We start from the raw sequence: 24,293 nt of genomic DNA on the forward strand, positions 1-24,293 counted from the left end.
ACCCAAAAGCAGACCTGAACATGAAACCTGCAAAGTGAAACGAGAAAAGCAGACAAACTGACAAGAGACAAAGGGAAACTGACACCATAAATACACATGAGGGGGATTAAGGAAAGTAGAGACACATGGGAACATAGATAGAATGAATAGACATATCAAGATGAGGGAAGCGAAACTGAACACAGGATGAGGGACTGTCAAAATAAAACAGGAAAGACACTGGACTTCTATGCTCATGTTTTTCCTTATGTTCTGAGTTTAGTTGTAATTTCTGGTTCTCTTGTTCTCTTGTCCATTAGGTTTCCTTTGTGCCTTTGTCTTCATCTCAGTGTGTGTCGCTCCCTCGCCCTCTGTGTGTCTTCGTTGTGTTAGTGTGTTTTGTCTCCTGAGTCCGTCCTGTTCCCATGTCTGTTTCTTCAACTCCACGTGGCAGACAAAAAGTCAAGTCCATGTGGCAGACAGGGCTTAACCCTAGGGCCGGGGAAGATTGACCAGTGGCAGAGACTAAACTGTTCAGGACGCCAGCCATGTGACCAGCAGTGGAGACATGGTATGACTGGGAGCGAGACCAGTGATGGTGATGGAGAAGTTCTGGTGGCCAGCCCCCAGCTAAAGCAGGAGTGGAAGCCTTCAGAGGCCCAGAGTTGGCGGAGACTGCCAGCTCAGTCTCCGGATAGGCCCCAGACAAGGTTTCAGTCAAAGGGAGAAAGTTCTTCACATTGCTGTCTTGATGCATGCTCAATCATCCAGGTAAGTAAATCCCAAAAAATTGTAGCCAACTTGTGCATGGAAGAAGTGGAAAGGAGGACTTTGTTATCCTAGCCTGGAACACCACCAAGTCATTGGTTCAAGTATGTGGATGAAACCTGGTCAAAAATCAAATTTCGTGCCTGAGATTTGATCATTAATCACATTAACTCAGTAGACCAAGACATCAAATTCACCAGGGAAGATAAGAAAAGTGGCAGGTAAGCCTTCTTAGATTGTAAGATTTCCATCAGCAATCGGGGACAATAAAAAGTTGATGTGTACCGTACGTATCAGTAATTATGGTTTGACTCTTATCATCCACCGGAACATAAACTGGGCGTAATCAGGATGCTACAACACAAAGCAAACACCATCCCCACAGAAACAGCGGCCAGGTAAGCAGAAGAACATCACATCAGGAGGGCCCTGAGTAAATGTGGTTATCCCAGTTGGACTTTTGTGAGAGCTGGGAAGGTGCCCAAAGAAAGCTCCAGCCAATCCAGGAGAGAAGGACAACTGCTGCCTAAGCAAAAACTCTTAGTGATCCCGTATGTGTCAGGAGTATCGGAACAGCTGAGATGGATTTCTTCTAAACACCACGTCTCTGTGGCTTTTAAACCCCAAAACATGCTGCGCCAAAAATTGGTCCACCCCAAGGTCACCCGACACAAACAGAGTAATGTAGTGCATGCTCTTGAGTGGCAGGAGGATTGCCATGATGTATACATTGAGGAAACCAAACAACCTCTGGCTAAGCGGATGGCACAACACAGAAGAGCTAACTCGTCAGGCCAGGACTCTGAAGTCTATTTACATCTATGCAGGCCACTGGACACTCTTTCAGTGATGAGGATGAACACATCCTGGACAGGAAGGAATGCTGGTTTGAGTGGGGAGTCAAGGAGGCAATTTCCATGAAAAGGGAAAGACCATCTCTGAATACTCTTTACATTATCTGTGACTGAAGACAGTGCCATATCAGGAGCAGTCAATCCCCAATACTCTAATTTTCTACAAAAACATAGGTTAGAAACAAAAACTTTGACTTTGTCTTCCTTTGAAACAAAACTATTGGACGTCATAACTTGCCCAGAAGCAACAGGCACAACATTCAGGCATGCTGTCAAGGAAACACAACTGAACTGAACTTATTCAGTTCAAACATTTTCTTGTCAGTATTTGAATTTCAAAGTCATATTCCAAACAAACATCGAGAACACTGGCTGGTTCAGAAACAAAACACTCAGTCCTTGGCACAGCAACAGAAGTCCAAACTTGTCTGCGGCCAATTCTGAAACAATTCTCACAACTTCAGTTTGGTGGTGCAAGACACAGACACTGAACTCTTATAGGGAACTGCAGTTTAGTATCATCCCGCCCCCGCTTCAGGGATAGCTGACAGTTAGACATTGGGTTACTCAGTACAGTGAAGGTAGCGGAAGTCCCGGCTGTGAAGAGATGTGATTGGACAACACAGTGTCGACAATGAAAATGAATGGGCTGTTATGCACCGGCCCATTAATTCACCCATTAGCCCGAAAGTGCATCAGCCCACCAGACTAATGCCCAGGACAGCAAATTACCAGTCCAGAAACCTGTACTGAAAAAGGGTTCGTTATTCAAAGCTTGTAAACACAGTGCTCTTTGGTGGCATCTGGTGGCCAAAAGTATTGTGGCGAGCTCAGACAAGGAGGAGACGGAGGTATCGTTTGGTCTTGCTTCCCGTGAGCTAGCCAGGGAGCACAGCCGTTTATTAACGTTTGCAGAAAACACTGCCGCTAGATAACTGCTCAGCGCGGCGGCAACAACAACAACAACAACACACAGGGCGCCCTCTGACCCCGGAAGGACACACCGTCACAGCGAGAGGGCGTCACCCGTCGCTATGGCAACATAAACAAAACATAACTGTACAAACAGAACCCTGAACAGCCCTGACCCACTACATAGCCCCCACCTAAGGGGTCAGTCGTCCCCGACAACCCCATTACCCCACACAAAGTCCTGCAAATGTCAAGGTGCCTTCTTTTGGCGCACCGGCCGGTCACGACCGGCGGGGGAAAAGTCACTCGGGTCAGAACATGGGGTGCCACCATCATCCCCTGCCCCGGCGTCTGCCGGAGCGAGTGGTCGGTATGGTGAGAGCCGGTCCCGGTGCAACACCACCATGCGCCCCGGGCCCGGAATGCGGATACGGTACACCACGTCTGTTAGCTGCTCCACGACCTCCGCCGGCCCTTGCCAGTGACTGCAGAGTTTGGGGGACACTCCTCTCTTGCGACCCGGGCAGTACACTCAAACCTTGTCGCCAGGCATGAAAACCCCCCCTCGGCACTTGATGTCGTAGGCTCTTTTCTGTCATACTCCGGCGCTGGCCTGGGCCTGGCGGGTGTAGTCATGAACCACCTGCAGCCGCTCCCTCAGCCTCCTGTAGTAGTCCATCTCTGGCCCACCATCAATCTCCGGCTCGGGGGGGGACCCGAACACCAGATCCACAGGCGTCCGGAGCTCCCGTCCAAACATCAGAACGGCAGGTGTGCACTGGCTGGACTCCTGCACCGCAGTCTGATACGACCAAAGGACCAGGGGCAGATGTCGGTCCCAGTCCCGCTGGTGGCGGCTGGTGAGAATGGCGAGCTGGGTGGCCAGCGTGCGGTTGAAGCGCTCAACCAAGCCATCGCTTTGTGGGTGGAGCGGTGTGGTTCTTGTCTTCTCCACCTCCAGTCGCCGGCAGATCTCCCCGAAGACCTTCGATTCGAAGTTACGCCCCTGGTCACTGTGGAGCTCAGCCGGGACCCCAAAACGGGCGAACATCTCCTCCACCAGCTTCTTGGCCGTCGTCGTTGCGCTCTGGTCCGGCACCGCGTAGGCCTCTGGCCACTTCGTGAAATAGTCCATAGCCACCAACACATACCGGTTCCCTGACTGTGTGACGGGGAAAGGCCCTAGGACGTCCATTCCCACTCTTTCCATTGGGGCCCCCACCAGGTACTGCTGAAGGGGGTCAGTGAAGCGTTGAGTTGGGCCCTTCTGTGCCGTGCAGGTGTCACAGCAGTGCACATGAAGTTTCACATCCCGTCGACAGCCAGCCCGATGCTGGATCTCGAAGTCATAGCCCTGAAGGACCTCCAGCCAGCGGGCCAACTGCCCTTCTGGGTGTTTGAAGTTCAGGAGCCAAGTCAGAGATGCATGGTCACTGCGCAGGAGGAACCGGCAGCCATGCAGATATGGCTGGAAGTGCCGCACCGCTAGCACTACGGCGAGCAGCTCCCGCCGGGTCACGCAGTAGTTCCTCTCGGCTCGCCCCAAGGCACGACTGAAGTACGCCACCACCCGTTCTCCAGCCTCGTCCTGCTGGGATAGGACCGCCCCGACTCCTACATTGCTAGCATCAGTGTCCACAATGAAAGGTTGCCGGGCGTCGGGGTAGGCTAGGACTGGGGCTCTGGTGAGGGCCTCCTTCAGCTGTGCAAAAGCCGCAGCACAGGCCTCCCCCCAGCCAAACAGCTATCCCTTGTCAGTCAGGCGGTGGGAGGGGGCTGGCCATCGTCGCAAACCCCTTGATGAACCGACGATAGTAGGAGGCTAGGCCCAGGAAGCTCCGCAGTTCTTGGACGTTCGAGGGAGTCGGCCAGTCCCGGACCGCAGCCACTTTTGCGGGGTCAGTGGCGACACCTCGAGCGCTGATCACATGGCCCAAGAACGTGGTCTCTCTCGCCAACAGCCGGCATTTCGCGGGGTTGAGCCGCAGCCCAGCTCGTCGGATGGCACTCAAGACCTCGCTCAGGTGAGACAGTGCACTGTCGAAGTCGCCACTGTGCACCAACAGGTCATCCAGGTACACAACGCAGTGGCTACAAGGGATATCCACGAGCACCCTCTCCATCAGCCTCTCAAACGTCGCTGGCGCATTGCAGAGCCCAAATGGCATGACCCTGAACTGCCACAGCCCCTGTCCAATGGTGAATGCAGTCTTAGGCCTTGCGTCGGGGGCTAGCTCCACCTGCCAGTAAGCGCTGCGTAGGGCGAGGGAGCTGAACCAACTGGAGCCGGTAACGTAATCTAGGGCCTCGTCGATCCGCGCCAGCGGGTACGAGTCCTTCTTGGTGACTACATTGAGACGGCGAAAGTCCACGCAGAACCTCGGGCTGCCATCCTTCTTCCCCACCAGAACCACGGGTGCCGCCCATGGGCTATTGGACGGCTCAATCACCCCAGCCGCAGCCATCTCACGGATCTTCTCTTCCGCTACCTGCCGTTTTGAGAGGGGCAGCCGGTGTGGGAGCAGACAGATGGGCTGAGCAGAGCCGGTGTCGATGGTGTGCTGGACCAGACTCGTCTGCCTACAGTCTTTGTCACTGGCGGCAAAGATGTCCACATTCTCGTCCAGGAGGCACCTCAACCGCTGGCGCTGGTCGACGTTGAGGCCTACGCTGCTGCGCTGCCAAAGGTCATCAACAGCCTCGATGGTCTCGGTCGAGGGAGGTTTGTCGGGCTGAGAGGCTGAGGCTGAGGCGAGTGGAGATGACCCAGAGCCACCGGCATCCGAAATCTGCTGAGCGGCAGCTGCCCGACGCCTGTCTCATCTGGTCCCCGCTCCCTGCTTTTGGCCGCGCTGGAGGGCAAAAGTCTCTGCGCCAAGAGTGATAGCCAGCTTCGCGGTGTCGACGCAGGCCCCCGAGCGGCTCAGCAGATCCAGGCCAATGATGCACTGGTCTTGAATGTCGGCGAGCCAGAAGTCGTGCACCAGCTCTAGATCCTTCACTCGGATCCGCAACGGTTTCTTCCCCCGCATAACAGTTTTCTCCACCGTCACTGTCATCAGCTGGGTGTCTGTGGGCAACCAAACCTTTACCAGTGGCCCAGATGTTTCAGGGAGCACGCCAGGTCGTATCAGGGAAATGGTAGACCCCGTGTCCACCAGGGCCTGGCATGGCTGGTCCTCAACACAGCAGCTCAGGTAGAGTCCCTTGAGGTGCCCAACTCGGCCCACCACTGTGCATCGTCCTTGGAGGGGGGCAGGAAGCTGGAGTGGTGGTCTCCTCGCTACACTGCTCCCTCCTCGTTTCCCTGAGGCTGCGTAGTTCCGGTCTTCGGGGCTGGTGCTGGGCAGTCACGCGTCACGTGGCCAGGCTCATCACACCGGTAGCAGCGGTCGGTCGGTCGACGAGGACGCCTCAGGGGCACCGAGGGTTGCAGCTGGGACATCTCAGCGACCTCCCCCTCCCCGTCGCAGTCTGCGGCTCTGATTTGGGGGTAGTTTCGGGGGGCACCTGCTGGTTAGGTCGCGAGGTGAGCACCGGCCCGGCCCTTTCAGCCTCAAGGAGCACCTCACGGAGGGTCTGAGGCATGGCCAGGCGGACGTGTTGGCGTAGTCGCTCTGGGAAAAGTCCTCGCAGAAAAGCATGCAAGCTAAGCTCCTTACGGGCTGCTGCTGGAAACTCCGGGTAGCCACGACGAGCATACAGCAACACGTCTGCTGCAAAAGTGCCCAGGCTCTCCCCCGGTCGACGGCTCCGGTTGGTTAGCTGCTCTCTGCTCTGATCAGTGGAGTGCCGCTGCCCAAATCGCCTCTCGAGTGCCGCGGTGAGGGCCTGGAGCTCATGCTGCTCTGCCGGGGCTAGGTCAAGGAGTATCTGCAGTGCATCTCCCTCTAATGCTAGCGCTAGGTGTGTAGCAGTCTCCTCTTCGCTCCAGCCACTATGTCTGGCGGCTAGCCGCACTTGTGAGAGGTAGGGCTCTAACGGGGTTAGCCCGTTGTATTTCGGTACCTTAACTGGCGTGGTAGGCATAACTGCTCGCGGTTGGGGGCTCGGCGTGTGGGTCGACAGAGGTAGCCCATGAAGCATTGCCCTAGCATCTGTCGCGACGGGCCACCGCCGCGGTGCGCTCGCGCCATCGGGACCCGTCGGGGGACTTACATGGCCGCTCACATCCTCTCTCTTCCATCGCCAGTTTCCCAAGTGGGGAATGTTCTCCTCGACGGCTTGCTCCAGCCTCTGAATGTCTCTCTCCATTACGGCGAGGGTGAGCTATCCTACTTCTGACACCAATGTGGCGAGCTCAGACAAGGAGGAGACGGAGGTATCGTTTGGTCTTGCTTCCCGTGAGCTAGCCAGGGAGCACAGCCGTTTATTAACATTTGCAGAAAACACTGCCGCTAGATAACTGCTCAGCGCGGCAACAACAACAACAACACACAGGGCGCCCTCTGACCCCGGAAGGACACACCGTTGCAGCGGGAGGGCGTCACCCGTCGCTATGGCAACATAAACAAAACATAACTGTACAAACAGAACCCTGAACAGCCCTGACCCGCCAGTATGAAGAGCAACTTGAATCTGCAAATTAAAATGAACCGCTTTATTGTGATTGCCTACTCAAGAGAGCTTTTTTTCTTTCCTTTTTGGGGGGGTAGATACCAATAACATCTCGAGCTGATTTAATTTAGGTGAAATCAGATTAAGGTCAAGGTCACACCAAATATATATTTCAATAACAACTTACCCTCAATTTTCTACAGATTGTCTTCAAACTACACAACAACATACTAGACCTTGATTGCCATTGTGACCTTCAAATTTCCCCTTGTGGGACTAATAAAGGTATCTTATCTTATTGTTAGCACCCGAGGTCCAAGTTGACCTTGGAAAAAAAGATTTCATCATTTTTTTATTTTTTCAATATGATGTCCTACGATGTCACAATAATAACAGACTGTCATCATATTATAATAATAAAAGCAGGCTGACATCAGCATGTTGTATTAAAAAACATCATAAACATCAAAGTTTGAGTATACGACGTCTTTCAGGGGAGTTGCATTCTCCGAGTGCTCGGTTTGTTGTTGTTGTTTTTGTTATTAATATACTGCCCTACACTGTGTTAATACTGTATACAATTTAATCACCCACCTGTGAGGTCGAATCAAAAAACTATATGGAAGAGAGCCCCAGTAACTCTCACTCTTCGCTCTCACAGTCCACGCCTCACTCAGGTGTTTACATCTGTGTTGCAGACAGAGATCTACTGAGGAAAGAGACAAAGCTGAATTCTGACTTTTCCCCTCCCTCTGTATTTGGGGACATGGCTCAGCACTTGACTTTGATTAGAAGACCAGACTGACCAACCTGTGCACCGCCTGGATTGACTACAAGAAAACCTTTGACTCAGTGCCTCACTCTGGTCTAATGACCCAGACCAGAGAGGAACGCTGAATGTTTAATTAATCAATTACAAGACCCTTTTCTTAATATGTCAGGAATACTGAACATTTTACAAATGAGTAGATATATTTCCTCTTTGGTTGATATCCTTACTTTGAGCACTGTCTGATGCATGTAAAGATTATACCAGTGCACCTAACTGACTCCATGTGGGTTTTAAGACTTTGTGTGAGCGGCAGAAGATTTCTTGCAAATCTCACAAAAGATTTCCTTATAATAATATAGAAAAAGCTTACTCTTGTAAACTAAAAGTAGATTTTGGGTAAAAAGATCTGGTGTTCTTCCTGGTGGGTGCTGTCATACTCAATGAATATCAGAGGATTCCAGCTTATGCATATGCAACCTGGTTCCCAGAGTTTCCTGTATTGGAGAGATTTTCCCTTCTGAATTCCTCATGAGTGGATGCTGTGAAATACAATGACAGCGCAACAGGTTTTGTCATCATATTGCTTGAAAGGAATGCTTTCACAAATGTATGTGCTCCACAGAACAATGACCCAGAGGCACGCCTCCACTGAGACCAGGTCTGATGGGGCACTGGTGAACAGTAGATGTATCAGGCCACTGCTGGATTTTTTTCCCCATATTTCTTCAGGACAACCTTTTGATACTGTTCATCAGCTGTAGATAGAGTTTTAGGCCTGCCACTTCATTTTTCCTCCAGTTGTTTGTTTTTTATAACGAACACATTGCACACCATTTCAAGACATACAAAATTTGGGAATGTCAAAATAAAATTTTATGTCTGTAAAACTATTAAGTTTGGCATTTTTCATAGGAAATTTTTCATAGAAACAAAGTGTCTAAAGATGTGTTTTAAAATGGGTTCTCTGCTGAGTTGTCTGTTATTTGTAGGCACAACATTCCTCTGAAAATGTTCTATTACAAGGACTGGACTGAAAATGGGTGAAAAAAAAAAAAAATGAATAAACCAAAGAACAACAAAAAAAAGAATATGAGTGGTGGCTCGAGACTTTTGCACAAAATGTTAGGCCCAGGAAGCGAAACAACCAGACGGAAGCACTGTTTGATACTTAGTTACAAGCACACAAAAGGTTTTTTTCTCTCTTCCTTTATTGTTAAAACTTTTAATTTGTTGTGAGAGGACAAAGTTTTGACTTCAATACCAGAACTTTAAAAAACATTACCAAATGAACACAGGTCATACTTTATCCAAATATTTTTGTTTCAGTTATTGCTTTACTTCCCTGCTTTGTGTTAATACTGTACAAATTTAATCAGCCATCTGTGAGGTTAAAAAGAAAAGTCTCCATCTTTACAGTTAATAGTCCCAACAACCCTAAGCTTAACTGATCAAACAGGAAGGTTGTAAATAGTGATCAAAGATAGTTATATGGAAGAAAGACCCAAACGTCTGTTTCAATAACTCAAGTCAAAGTCCGCTCTTCGCTCAGGTGTTAACATCTGTGTTGCAGGCAGAGATCTACTAAGGAGAGGGTGTAATCTATGAAGACGAAGCTGAATTCGGACTTTTCCCCTCCTCTGTCTTTGCGGACATGGCTCTGCGCTTGACTGTATTGGTGTGCGTTTCCTCGCTGTCTGACCCAACAACAGGAGTGTCTTCCCCGTTGACATTCATGGTCTGGCTGTCAGAGGAAGAATTTGAAGATGTGGAGGACATGCGGGACTTGGCGTCAAGACTTTCAAGGACATGTCGAAACAGTCCATTACTGATTGCTTCCTCATTGTGGTTGTTATTTCCTAGGACGTCAGAGAAAAACACTGTTAGCGATGCAGCTGTGCCGCTGTGCATTTATTAAGGTTCTGTTCTTTACCTGGCAGCGGGGAAGTCAGCATTCCTTCTTCTCCTACGGAACTGAAAAAGACATCCAAACCCTCCTGGTCAGAGATGTCAATCAGCTCCATTTGATCCAACAAGTCCACATTCACCTCCATAGAAGAGATGCTGCCAATAGGAGCTGCAGTAAGAAGAGAAACAACAGTATGAAAATACTATTGTGCATTTATATGGCACATTTTCATGCATAAACACCAACAGTTCAACTCACGTCTTCTGTAATCTTTGATACAAAGGTGTGCCGAGGAAAGGTAGACGTCCACATCGTGCTGGAAGACCTCCTCAAAGAAACGCTGTCTCTCTCTCAGCTTGAGCTGCTGTGCTGCGTCCACATCTGGGAGCCGCTGACTGCGCTCGCTCTCCGCTGGCAATCACAAGAGAAGAAGAGGAACTCAGACACCAGCTCAGCTGAAGTTTTCACCACATCCCTGGATTTATAGAGCGCTTTTCTACTCTCCCAGAGCATTCAAAGCACTTTATACAACACGCCCATTCATACAATGATACAAACACTATTTCTATGCAGAAGTGCTTTCTATCTAACATTCATACACATTCATACTTCAATGGATGAATCAGAGAGCAACTTGTGGTTAGCATCTTGCCCAAAGATATTTGGCATGCAGACTCAAACCACCAACCTTCCAATTAGTAGACCAGCTCCACCTCCTGAGCTACAGCCACCTGTCATTTGGAGGCTGGGCCAGTTGAGGCCTCCACCACAGCAGGGTGGAGTTCACAAACTAGTTCTTTCACTCTGATGGTGCATGTGGTGGTCAGTAAGACCATCTCAAGCTAAGGATTGTTTAGCTTGAGAGCCATTATACATGTACTCAGGGGTCAATGTTGGTAGCCAGTAGGTGGAGACATTAATCCACACGTGAACTGTGAAGCAGAAGGATTTCTGTCTTTCAACTTTCAATAGTTAGATTATCTGTTACAAAGGTACAAGAAACCCCAATGAAAGTAACTATACAATAAAAAACTATACAATTAATCTGTGCTGATTGGAAAGGGAAGAAATTAGCAGAATTTTTCATTACCTCCTGTTTAAGATTTTATGTCTCAGATTACACACCTTAATTCTAAGATTTATTCATGAAAATGAAGAAATTAAGAATGTGAAACTAGTATGAATGTTGTTCATAAGGAAAGAATGATGCAAAATAGATCTCCCATATATAATCTGTATAATGTCTGTAGTTCTGTTTTAAGTTAATGGTGCAAGAACAACACCGGTTTAAGCTTTGTGCTTCACACAGTCACTAAAAGGTGGCAGAGCTGCTATACATGTGGAGAGGCCTGGGATCAAACAGTCAACATACTCTGAGCCAAAGTCCAATACTCAAACATGTCTCATTTGAATAAAGATGTGCTTTTTATATACCATTTTTAGCATGCTAACTGTATCTACTTTAGCAGAAACTTTATTTATGTTCTTTTAGATGAATCGTATATTACAGCCAAATGAAAATCTAAAAGTACAGCAAACTAGATTCTGTTTAAAGCAGTGATTCATATCATTTTATCAGTTTCTGTTATAAAGAAAAAAAAATCAAAGTGGCAGCCCTACTCTTTGATCAAACTAAGTTTAGAAGCAAGCTGTGGAACATTTGAAATCCTTTATCAACTTTATTAACTTGATATTTACTAGTCAAATGTAAGCAGAAGCCCTTAAGTAGCTTCAGTTTATCATCATAGCCCACCAACCTGATGTAATGTTAAAGTGATTGCTACTATAGCTATCTATTTCTGTATAAAGATCTATATCTCTCTATATATAGAGTTTTTAGTATGTAATATATCTAAAGCTGTCAGGAGGAGGAGGGGCGAAAACCCTGGAAGGAAGGAAGGAAGGAAGGAAGGAAGGAAGGAAGGAAGGAAGGAAGGAAGGAAGGAAACAAGGAAGAAAGAAAGGAAGGAATAGTGTAAGTATCAGAACGCATGACTTCGAAGGAAAAAATATATTACACAAAAAAAACAAACAAAAAAAAAAAAAAAAAAGCTGAAATGAGCGTGTAGAGGCGTGTAGATATCTTGGTTGTGTCTAAGTAATCGATCACTATATACTATACTATATACACTATATACTGTAACAGAAAAACAGACCAAAAATGTTCGATGCTTAGTAAAGACTCTGGATTCGTGATTGACTGTGTAGCTGAGCAGACGTCACATCCAAGCAGCTTGACTCCAGGGGTGGAGACCTGGTGCTGTGTTAGACATTTTTTACTGTGTGGATGCGCAGTGCGCTATTCACTTAGAACCGGTATTGGAAACCCCCATTATTCAACAACACTAGTCAGATATTCTACAAACAAAACAAAACAAAAAAAATGCAGAGGCAATTAAGATGAAAGTCATTTAGCATTTCTAAACACCAGGAAAGAGCTGGATGAGACGATGGACACCGGTCACATGTTTGGATGCTAAATATGCATTTGGAGCCAACAGAAGACTGAGGGGAACATTTCACCTGGCCACAGATACTTATGAGATTGTTACTCCTTTTCCTCCTACTAGACTCAGAGAGAAAAGATGAAAGCATGTGTTCTACGTGTCATCACTTACTCTCAGCGTGCATACAGTAGTATGTTGTAATCATTAGAGCAGTGTCTGAATTTTGAGGAGCTCTTACAACTTGCAGGCAGGGGATTGAGCTAATTGGATGAGGCTTTCAAGCCATGTCCAAACTGGAAGTAATGTGAAGATTAGCTGGTCTTTGTTGAGATCAGCAGTCACAGCAGCTCTATAATTACACAGGCAAGTGATGGAGAACAGAAAGACAATGTTCTCAGGATGTTTACCAGGAAAAGGGGTAAAAAAAAAAAATTTTTTAAAAAATCTTTCTCTGGCAATGTGAGGAGACTATCTTTGCCAAAAATGTCCTCATTATGAACTATAAAGACTTGTTGCATAATCACTTTAAATCCCCAAACTGCAGCACAAGCCTAAAAGCAGCAACAGGTTGCCTTCTTTGGAGTGCTGTCTCAGCGCAGTGCCCCCCATGAGTCACATCTGTGGTGGCAGAACGACACGAGCCTGTCACTGCAGCTCGTCTCTGGCCCTCTTTGATAGAGTCCCTCCTGGGTACAGTGGCCGGGCTTGGCTTTGGGATCAGACAGGCAGACAGCTTTGGAAAACAGGAAGAAGACCATTCAAACCGCAGAGTGATGCTGACAGCACCTACGGTGTGTGGGTGTAGACACAGAACCCAGAAATAAAGAAAGGACTCTCCACAGCCTGAAAAAATTTCTAAACAAACTGGCAACAGAAAGCTAACAACATTAGCACAGGTGTTTGGAACGAGCATTCATCTCATTTTTACTTTTACATCAAGAGATCAGTTAAGTTTTTATGCCTTATTAATGTTTTTCAGAAGGTGAGAATTTGTTCAAACATCCAAAACCCCACTGACCAAGAGCCTGACGTGAGAAGGAGAACCCAATGATGATCATTTCCTTAAACTTTGGAAAGTTCATCCAGGGCCAGTAAACAATAATGATCATTCTGGTGATCTGCAACCCTGAATTGGACAGGTGAAAAAGAATGTATGGGCATTATTTTTATTATTATAGTTAGTACAGCTGGTACAGACACGACACCTCTTTCCTGAAGCTTTCAAAACTTTTTTTTTTTCACATCGGCGCATCAGTCACTCTTGCAGCGTTTTGCCTTTCCAGCATTTCTGTCTTCATAGAGACGTTTGAGGTCGTGGGTCTGTGATGCTCTCTTCGCACTGCACTGTTGCACAATCAGGAATGCCTTTGTCCTCAGAGCCTTAAGGAAAGCAAAGGGAGCTGAGCTGACGAAGCAAGATGTCTGTCACAATTAGGCACTGCTTGTCTGATATGTGTGTGTGTAAAAAGAGACCCTTATTTAATGTGACCGGCTGAGGACATCATGTGGGATGAAACACTTGATTTGTGCTGGCTGAACGATAATGAGAGCTTACAGAAAATAAACAGCATCTTTGGAGGCTGGGACAAAATTTCACTTTCCATGACAGGCAACAGGTTTAAGCAAACTGCCTATCCTGGAGGTTTTTTTCCTACTCTGTTAAGCACTGATTGATCACAGCATTGATTGTTTCTACTTAAAGGCTGAGGCACATGGAGAGCTAAAGGTTAGCTACAGATGTATATCCCCACATTGATTTTGCTTCACTCCTCCTGGTTCTTTTTCCTGCTGGGTAACCTTGATCAGTGGGCTTCGGTAGCCGCAGATGACCTAGTGACCTCTGCAAATACTCACACAGGGAAATCCTCGAAAGAAAACCATGGCCATGGTGTCCAGGTTACATATCAAGTCTAATTCATCAATTCATTCACAAGCCAAAGTATTTAGTTTCATATGCGGGAGGAAATAATTATTTGTTCTCTAATTTTTATGGTAGTTTTATTTTAATGGAGAGAGACAGAATATCAACATAAACATTTAGGGGGGGAAAAGAGAAACAAACCAAAACACATTATATAACAGCTATAAATTAATTTGCATGTCATCGAGTGAAATATGTATTAGAGCCACACCCTTTATAGAAACTCTCCAAATTCTTTCAGTTTCTTGGCTGCAGAAACTGAAAGAAAGCTTCAGCTCCCTCCACAGATTCTCTACAGGACTGAGGTTTGAAGACTGGCTAGACCACTACATGACTTTAATGTGATTCGTCTTTAGCAATTGTTGGCTTGGTGGATCACTGTCATGCTGAAAGACCCATCTTCAGTGTTCTAGCTGAGAGAAAGAGCTTCTCATCCAAGATTTTATAGCAGGTGGCTGCATCCATCGGCCCCTCAATACAATGAAGTTGTCTTGTACCCTTATTAGAAAAACAGCCCCAGAGCATAATGTTCCCACCTCTACTCTGCATTTCTCTTCATGCAAACACAGCAAGTCGAGATCATTAACAAGCTCCTCCTGTAGTTTTGATCCACCACCTTCCTCATGAATATGATCACCCTGTGTGGTAAGATCTTGCATAGATCGCCAGACCAAGTATGCTTGATGGTGATTTTAGATTCCTTCAATTTCCAAATGATCCAAATGATGAAGAAACGTACAAATTCAGTACGGGATCAATTAATTACTTCTCCCTCTGTACCACAATATGTTTGAAGTTCCTGCTGCTGAATGAGGCAACATGCATTAAACTGTCATTTATTTCCTTTTCTCATCCTTCGGTGGCATTTCTGATTTTTTTCTGCCTATTTTGATCTCTTCTTTGCTCCTTCCTCCTATCTTACTGTATGGCTTTTTTAAAATCCTGTTCTATCTCAATTTCTTTCTTTAAGCCATACTATTACTTTTTTTTTTTTTTTTTCTCTCTTCTTGGAAGTGATACTATTACTTTAAGAATTCGGTTCAGTTTTCCTTTCTCCATCGTTGTCCAGTATACCATTCTTTCTGTTTCTCTCCTCATGTCTCTCCCCTCTGTCCTTCCAGTCACCCCCCTCCTTCCTTCCTGTCAGTGCCCTGGGACTTGAGGAAGAAAAGGTCATAGACCAGGGCTCAAGACCAGCTGGGCATGCAGAATGACTGGAACAGACAGAAGGATGAAGAAAGAGGGAGCGTGCTGGACATGTCCGTGTACTGCTCTGGCTTCCCACATAAACACAAACTCAGATCCTCCGCTCAGGCGGCAGTGGGAGAAAGAGTCCATTCAAATTCAGACAAAAGCAGCAATGTAAGAGAATGGGGCGGGCCTGTACTCCTTAGACATGATTCCACTTACAGGAAATCACTTTAGAAATTAGGCTAATTCATCTTATAAAGCCAATGAAAAACTGTCATCAGAAAGCTAGGAAAAAAAGATGCAACTGTAAGGACTCAAGTACCTGCATAAAGTTTTGTTAGACTTCCGAGGAAAAAAATGTGTTATTATATCCTAATGAAGCAGACTCAACAAAACACATCCAGAGTATGCTCTACTTTGTTCTACTCGACAAACTGAACAAAACAGGGCACTATGCGAGTGCATAAATGCATAAAGAAAAAAGAAAATCGGGTCAATCTTTGTATCTATTTAGCATCTGCATGCCACGTGCCTCGTTCCCCTGTGATGTTCTCAAGGACAGGACTTTGTAATGGCAGTTTACTGCACAAATAGTAGAGGCAACACATTGATCTGGAGGCTAAATGAAGGGATAGGAGGGTTCGCTGTCGCCTGGAGGCTGCCATTAGCCCATCACTGTTCTAAATGAAAATGTGAGCTCACAGGCAGGGGAAGGTCAGAGCAGAGGAAACAGGCCTCCCGAGACAATCCAGTTGTAGGAGCAGCACGAGCTACAACTTTTCAGTAAACAGCAGCTAAACAGAAAGCAGGAGAGAACCACATTTTCCTCTTCTGCTTTGATTATAGAGCAGTTTGCCAAACACTTGGATTGATTCCATTCAGCCAAGCTGAGGCTTTTTTTCTGAGAAGCGTTTTCCTTTTACAAACAGCTTGTAATATTGCCATTTAAATGGCTCTAGCGGTGGTACCTACCCTCAGCCCTCTGGCTCCTTAAATGAAAGTAGCAGACTGCAGTAGAAAAGCAAAAGAATTCAAATAACAGCTCTTGGCTCCGTTTCTGCCTCCCTCAAACACACTGTGCAATTGTAGTTTATCTACAACCGAGAGGGGTGACGACCATGTACTTCTAAACCGTGGGACAGATGTGAGGTAACACTTGTTTGGTCTGAGGCAACACTTAAAGACTGGCTGCCTTTTCCACCCAGACACACTTTAGCTTATCAGAGGAGAGAGATTTTATTTCACATGGACCGGTTCCCGACTGCGACAAGAGAGAAAGAGCGAGGGAGCAGAAGCAGAGGATGTAAACACATAAAGAAGGCAGAAAGCGAGAGGGAGAAAAGGTCAGGGAGGCTGAAAGGCTAAAACTGAGAAGTGGGCTGTCTAAAGAAAAATGTGTTATATGATGGAAAGGGGTAGATAAAAGTAAGTTAAAGCAAGAGTTCGGTTTGTAGAGATGAAGAGACACAGGAAGTAATAGCTGGGCTCATTAGTTGTTATTTTTACTGATAGTCTCTTCCGACAGAGCAGTAATCTTAACAGCATCAGTGGGTTGTTCACAGTGCAGAGCTGGTCATTAGTGGATCAGTGTCTGTGGTAATTAATGGTGACTCAGTGGCTGGCTACAGGTAGATTTACCCTAACAGTGAGAGCAGTGAAGCAGTCTGAAATTACAACACAAGTATACAACTAACATTAAAAACATCTCGTTGTGCTTCTTCTTATCCTGATCAGAGCATACTGGTGGTCCCAGCAAAGTGTGAATCGCTGCGGTTTATGAAAACATTGCACTTTCCTTCCAAAAGTGCCTTGAACTGAAGTGGAACAACAACCAAAATGGAGAACAACAACACGGAGGCTGTGCAGTGTCTGCTTTACCTCTCAAATTATTTTGGGTTTTTCACACGGTTTTCTTTTTCCTCCTACAAGAAAGTGACATTTATTAGACTCCAGATGCAAGAGCAGTGAATTATTTATAAGTGTTGTTGATGTGTGTTTGCATGTCTGCTGGGTGCATGAGTGTGTCTTCATCCCAGGACAAAACAGTGTCCAGCACCATCCACCAACAATGACATCAGTGTTAACCCTCTCCTTCCTTCCCCTTTTTTGTAAACCCACAATAGGACTGTTTGTAGGTCAGTGCCCTGACCCACTGCCCTCCATACGTCCACCAGCAGACTGCCGCGAGTTCTGATCGACACAATGGGCTTCAGCGGATGACAAAGTACTGATGTACCCAGAACATTTACAAATCCTCTTATTCAAAATCACTCTTGATGAACAACACAGTGTTCAATTACTTAACCCAACCAGTCAATAATGCACAAATCTCTGTTGAGTGCAGCGGCAAATTACACGGTCTTACACTGAAGTAAACAGTATTAATGAGTTTGTTCCGCTTGTTAGAGGCAAAGTGTATGTAGAGTGACTGTCAACAGCCTGAATCAGGGCACGGCAACATAGCTGAGCTCAGAAAACAGACACTTTTTAAAAATCTGATAATTAAATCTGTAGGCACGCTCTGAAATATTTTGGGTACATCATCATCGTCATCCTGAACTCTTTTTCTGTCTTTATTAAAACATTGAGCGACGCTTCTTCTTTCAGTCACCTTAACACTACTCTCTTTTCTTCTTGTAAAGTCTCACCGCCTCTCCTCATTTTTGTGAGGAAGGTTTGAAGCAATTTTCATCTCAGCCGGGAGAATTGTAAGAATGTTTGGTTAAACCAAACAGTCTCTCAGACACGGCTCGTCTGTTTGTTGAGACTCAGACAGGGTGGCCTGCAGTTTCTGTATAAACTATGAAAAAAGTCAGTGCGGCGTTATCTTGATGTACTGAGCACCAACTGCTGTACGGATCCAATCATTGCCTTTTTTGCACACTTGTTAAAGAATTCATGCAAGTTTTCTCACTATTTTAGTATTTAAGCTTTAACCCTTTGCAGACAAAAGCTGCACAAAAGGCATTCACGCAAGTGCTGATTTACATCATGTAGACTTTTGGCTCCTTTATCTGGAGCCTGGAAAGGAAACAGCTTTGGAGAGATTTCCTGGTCTACTGCACTTCAACCAAGCCGTGGGTGACATCTCCCACCAGCTTTGGGAAATCTTACCCAGGACATGGGAAGAACCAGACACTCATCTCACAGAAGTGATAGCCTGAAAACCACTGCTGTCCAGAACCACTGACACTGACTGAGGGCGCATGTTGGGAGCCAAATATTTTTTAAATAGGTCTCATCTGTCGTTACATAGTATTATTTAAGAAATGGCACTTGAAGAGCTGAAAGCGATATCACACTTGAGGTCTTCTGTTGTCCTTACTGTCAGCACCGCTCTGATTATCTTTGGCATGAGGCCGAACACCAACACTGACAGCTATACTGATGCTCACTAATGCCAATAATTAATCAGCAAATCACATGACAGAAAGTCAAAGCATTTAGGCGTACGGACATGGTCAGGAGGATCTGCTCAAGTTTAAGCAACAGACTGGGAAGAAAAGATGATTCAAGCTACTTTGAATATGGTTACGAGATATACGAGATGGGCTTGTCTGACTGCTTCAAAAACGGCTGGGATTTTACAGAGCATATTCCAAAAAGGAAAAATAATCGTTAGAACTGACGCTGTCTGATGGCAATTTTGTGGTTTGGTGGAATGGGAGAAACACGTCACAGAGGTGTCGTCCTATTGTGCCTTGTCTTTTTATATATCAATGACTAAGTCCAATATTCACAGTGTTTTTGCTCTGTATTTGGAGTCCACCACCATATTTTAGTGATTAACACACACTTAACACGTGAAAGATCCCGTGTTTGAGACCAGGAGGAGGTACAAATCCCCGGGGGGGGGGGGGGGGGGGGGGGGGGGGGGGGGGGGGGGGGGGGGGGTTTGCATTGGAAACACCATCTGGTGTAAAAAGCTGCCAAATCAAAACATGTGGCTCCATCGGCCCCTTGTGAATAGAAAAGAAAAGCAGCAATTTGGAATCCACCACCTATCGGAGGAAACATCTCATTCTTCAGATGCTAAAATCTTAGCTGACATCCAGTAGCAAATGTTGTCATTTGAGGCAGCGCAGTTAGCAAACAGTCAGTGTTTAAAGCAAGGATAAGGACTGAGCGATTCATTTATTTTATGCTGTGGTTCTTAATTTGTGGATTAAACAGTCAATAGAATGTCAGGAAACTACAAAAACATGGCCATTACACAGTAAACCATTAGGGAAATTCAAACTCAGTTTTGTGTTCAATCTCTCAGTCTGGTATGGTAACCAGTCTGGTTTGGCAAACAGGAACAAACTGAACAGGAGTGTCAGACCGGCCGGAAAAAAATCACTGGTCGACAACAAACTTCGTTAGATAAGCTGTATCATCATGCCATCTTAAGGAAAGCTCAGTCTTTGTTGCTGACCGAAAACACCCCCTTTGTTTTTTAACTAATGTCCTCAGGATGACATCAGGATGCCTCTCGCTAGCAAAAAGGTGCACAAAGGATCAAGTGTGCCAAAAGCAATTAGCACTGTATACTGAATAATCTGATGCTGTAATGTTTTCTATAGTTGTACATCAGCTTTATATATGGATATGTAAGAATGTGGGCTGATAACTACTAATAACTAGCTTGGCTAATCTAACCAGTGGGCCTGGGGGCTGAACCAAAGCAGTGATGTGAATGTCACCTTCTCTGTGTGATATTTTCTGAGAACCATCTCATACCATAAAAGGCCATCAGATCCACTTTAATTTTCTTTTGGTGTGAATTTGTTTTCTCTCAGTGACAAACTGTTGCTGTTGTTGTGTGAGTGGCTCTGAACCCTGGAGGGATACACAAAATGCTGTTGAGCTGAAAAGTAAGGAGATGGATTTGTTGGAGAACTAATTAACGGCGCTGGTCTGTATCCTCAGGGCTACGGGGCTTACGCTAAATTAATGGGAACCGTTCAGACATCCGTGTTTTGTATAATCACGCGCTAACACTCAAAAACATTCAATTAGCTTAAAGCACCGACATGCCAAGAAGCATTGTTTGCAGCAGAATAATCAGTGTATTCGCAACATGAGAGCTCTTCTCACATTAGTGAGCAATGAGTCTTATTTGAGAATAATAACACGGTATTACGAGTGCCTCGCTTTGTAGCGTCTGAATCTTGAAAAAAGGAAACGCTCTTATTGGTGCATTAGCCTCGATTTATCAGTGCGATCCAGACTTAAGCAATAATTAAACCAAACTCAAGTCAGTTTGGTCCCAGTGACCTACGAGAGCAGCCAGCAGAAAGTTATTATTAAACCCATTTATGTGGACATAGATTCTGAAGTGTGAAATAAGGTGATTCTAGGGCCACGGCTATAAAGTGTGTCAGTGAGTTCTGCTACTACACTGGAATAGACAGAGAGCATTTCCCTATAGACTCACCAGCTGGTCATTATGAAACGCTATCACAGAGATGTGTAAACATGTCCCAATCTCAATTCCATCACTCTAGGCAGGTTAGCATCCCCAGCCATATACGTGATATTCAACAGTGCTCTCATACGTAAACATTTAATTGTAGCTGTCAACAATTTTCTGCATAATAGAGGTTGTTCAGTGTAGTGCCACTTTCCCTTCTAGCTTAGATGCTAAGCTCCATTAGATAGCAGGGCAGCAAAGCAGAGACAGGTGTGCGTACTGTTTGAATCCCTCAGAGAGTAAACAATTAATGAAACACACAGTACATGATAAGGATTTCGTTTTTACTCCTCTAATTTGCTTATTAAAGAGCATCAACCTCCTCCATCTTATCTGGGTCGTGCCCAAGGGGACCGAGCTATGAAACATGGAGTATAGAAACAATTTCCTTTTTCAGCCTCCACATTTCTGTCTGCAGCATGCTCTCAACAGCTGGTCAATCCCTCACTTCACAGCACAACCCACAAAAAAAAAAAGAAAAAGAAAAATCAGAATGTGATAAAGCGGGGCCGGGTCAGAGCAACAGATGGGAGACGTCTTCTCTGGAGTTACGGCCCTGATCCTTTTTAGCCTCGTGAAATCACTGATCTCTTTGGGACTAATTCAATTTCGGATCCTATCTGGGTTGGTGTGTCCGTGAAACAAGCTGCAGACTCTGTGGCAGTGAGTCAACTCTGATGAGATCTGCAGGCGCAATCCCATTAGAAATAAGAGATCTTTGTCCGGGGCTGTGTGGTGGCCCCAATCCAAGGCTGCCTCAGTGTGTGTGTGTGTGTGTGTGTTTGTGTGTGGGAATGCATCCCTGTTCTTGTGCATAGAGTGCGACCTATTCTTTTGGTATTAGTGGACCATTACTCAGGGTGATGATTCAACATTCCTGACTGATTTTTGGCTGGCACAGCACTTGGACAAGTCACTTCGGACAGCATCACAACAGCAGATACTTAACCCATAGCCAGACCTATCCCACAAGCTTTCCTATTATATCTGACACACACACACACACACACACACACACACACACACACACACACACACACACACACACACAATGGTAAGAGAGCTCTAAATCAATTTATGATGATACTTTAATTTCTTATTTACAAATCTAGATTAAAAGATGGACTTTTAAAGACCTGGCGGCACATCACATAACCAACAAATCTGGGAAAAGCACAAGAGACAAGCAAGCCTACCAAATATGGAGAGGAACCCTTTTTTCTCTCATGCCCTGCATTTTTGTATCTAAAAATAAAAAAAAACGTGTTACTGGAGCAAACCTCTGGTCAAAATATTACCACCTGACCTGAAAGCTGATGTTCTGCAAAGAATAAGAGAATAAATAATAAAAGCACTTACAGGGTAGGCGTTTGTTGTGCAGGTTGGCTGACGAGGAGCTCATGTTAACTGGAAAGTTGTCAGAAACAGGTTGAGGCGCTGAGGATGACGGGTATGCGGTGGCTGGTCAGCCTTGTGACAGTTCAGCACAGACAGAGCCAGGGGAGCATCTCCCACCTCTTCAGTTCTCACTCAGACTGCTCCGAAGTGACTGATGCGGGACTGCTGCCACCCTGCCGCTCACTTCCTCCTTCCTCCCCCAGTGGACTCTGAGAACCACTTGGACGAGATCAAGACAGCGGCTTTGTTAGGACGACCAGCTGACCAATGACAGGGCGGAAGGAGGAGCTGGCAGAGACGGAGAGAGCGAGGAGGCTTATTGAGAAGCGGGAAGGAGGGATTTTTATGTAACGGAGTGGAAAATACCGAGGAGAGACAGGCTCATGCCTTTTGTTATTTTTGGTCCTCTTACACCCCCTCCCTCCCCCTCGCCTCCTCCCTGTCTGCCTCTTGTTCCCTGTCGCGCTTTTATTTTATTTTATTTATTTATTTAAACCTGACTGCTTCACCTTAAGAGTCAGAGGGAGAGTTACAAAAAGTTCCTTAATAACTGTTTTTATGGACAAATTCAACGCTTTAGAAAGAATATTTTGTTCTCTATCAGTAATACTTTTTAAACTTAATAATGATGATAATTATGAGGATGATAATAATAAAAAGAAGAATGGTGATGATAATAATAATTATAGTTTTCAAGTGGCAAAAAAAGGACAGGTAGCAGTGTGAGAGAAAACCATCACCCAGCACTATGTCTGATCGTTTGTGTGTCCTGAGCACCGTCTAGTGGCCAAGAGGCGTCAGTTCCATGTTCTCTAAGCAGGACTTGCTGATTATACAATATTTGCATGCAGAGGCTTCGAGCAGCATTACATCACTGCCTCCCCCCCCCCCCCCCCCCCCCCCCCTCTCTTTTTTTTTCCAAAACACAGCATCGCACTTGAAAGTGGCTTTTAAACAGTGTCTGGTTTCAGATGCAAGCAGGAAAAGATACTGATGTGAGTCATTGCAAGAATCTGTACAACAAGAATCAGCACAATAGAAGCCGACTTGCTGATCATCCACAGAAAGCAAACAAACAAACGAGAACATTATCAAAAGAAAAAATATATAAACATATGTCTGGTCTGCATAGGTAGATAACAAACAGATATATTTAAACAAAAACAAAAAAAGATATTTCAGTCATGTGTGAATCGTGCAAAGGCATGACATTTGTGAAAACTGCAAACCTCTAACTCCCTGTGCACAAGCATGGAAACTTTCACTACTGAAAGTCACACTTGGTGTCTGTGCCAAGCGCTAAACTGAAACTGTAAATACAAGCTGTAGATGTAGCAGTTGGGAAGTAGTGGGAGTCATTGGCGATTTCTATCAATAAAAACATTTCTTTTCTAAATGTCAGTGGTTGTGGTGGTTTAGCCTGAATATGCTGGTTGTGGCAAAGATATGCAATGCAATCGCTTAACATGCTGTGAACTTTCTCTTTGTGTGTGCGTATGTGCGTACACCAGTGGATTACAAAAAAAAGAAGAAGAAAAATCAAAAGAGAGGCAGATACAGAAAGCGAGAGTGGGCAGAGGAAGCATGATGTGACTCAAAGTAAGAAATCCTCTTCACCACAAACTGAATTACGCGTAGGCTTTCCCATGACTGGGGGTTCACCTGCTGAGGCCCTGCAAAAAAATAAAATACAATCAGTAGCTGGGACCCAGGCTGCTGTGTTGCTGAGGCAGCCGTACATCAAAAGCCGTGTCCTCTTTCTTGTGTTTTAAAGTCAGATGAGAAAGCAGAATGTTTCCCACACGACAACCAACTGTTATGATACTGTTTTCCAGAGGGTTAGCATGTGTGCTTAAGGCTGAATCTCTGAATACTTTAGTCAAGATAAAAAAAGAACAGGAAGTGAGAAACAGGAAGAATTAACAGCAAGGCAAGACTTTGTGTTCTCAGATTTCTGTTTTGTGGGCTCTTTTTTGTCGTATTTGCTTGTATGTGCATGCATGTGTGTGTGTGTGTGTGTGTGTGTGTGTGTGTGTGTGTGTGTGTGTGTGTGTGTGTGTGTGTGTGTGTGTGTGTGTGTGTGTGTGTGTGTGAGCATGCCCAGGCTAAAGCTATGGTTTCCCGCCCTCACTC

At 45.6% G+C, this 24,293-nt stretch overlaps 1 protein-coding gene across 1 annotated transcript; it reads right to left on the bottom strand.

The window, feature by feature from the left end:
* Positions 1-9,044: 9,044 nt before the first annotated feature.
* On the bottom strand, positions 9,045-22,378 carry LOC308402937 (dysbindin). Its single transcript, XM_080892107.1, has 4 exons — positions 22,122-22,378; positions 10,007-10,159; positions 9,773-9,916; positions 9,045-9,698 (listed from the first exon to the last, which is right to left on the bottom strand). The coding sequence occupies exons 1-4, from the start codon at positions 22,162-22,164 to the stop codon at positions 9,442-9,444; spliced, it is 597 nt and encodes a 198-aa protein (XP_080748233.1). The 5' UTR covers positions 22,165-22,378; the 3' UTR covers positions 9,045-9,441.
* Between the last annotated feature and the right edge of the window lie 1,915 nt (positions 22,379-24,293).

Source organism: Rhamphochromis sp. 'chilingali' (genome assembly GCF_963969265.1).
Source record: "Rhamphochromis sp. 'chilingali' genome assembly, chromosome: 9".
NCBI classification, from domain to species: Eukaryota; Metazoa; Chordata; class Actinopteri; order Cichliformes; family Cichlidae; genus Rhamphochromis; species Rhamphochromis sp. 'chilingali'.

What these genes read in the sequence shown, in the direction of transcription:
- LOC308402937 (XM_080892107.1), bottom strand. Translation starts at nt 22,164, where the DNA reads ATGAGCTCCTCGTCAGCCAACCTGCACAACAAACGCCTACCCT. An exon ending in GCACAACAAACGCCTACCCT is followed by an intron (nt 10,160 to 22,121) that starts GTAAGTGCTTTT and finishes TGTGATTGCCAG; the next exon opens with CGGAGAGCGAGCGCAGTCAG. An exon ending in GCTGACTTCCCCGCTGCCAG is followed by an intron (nt 9,699 to 9,772) that starts GTAAAGAACAGA and finishes CTGACGTCCTAG; the next exon opens with GAAATAACAACCACAATGAG.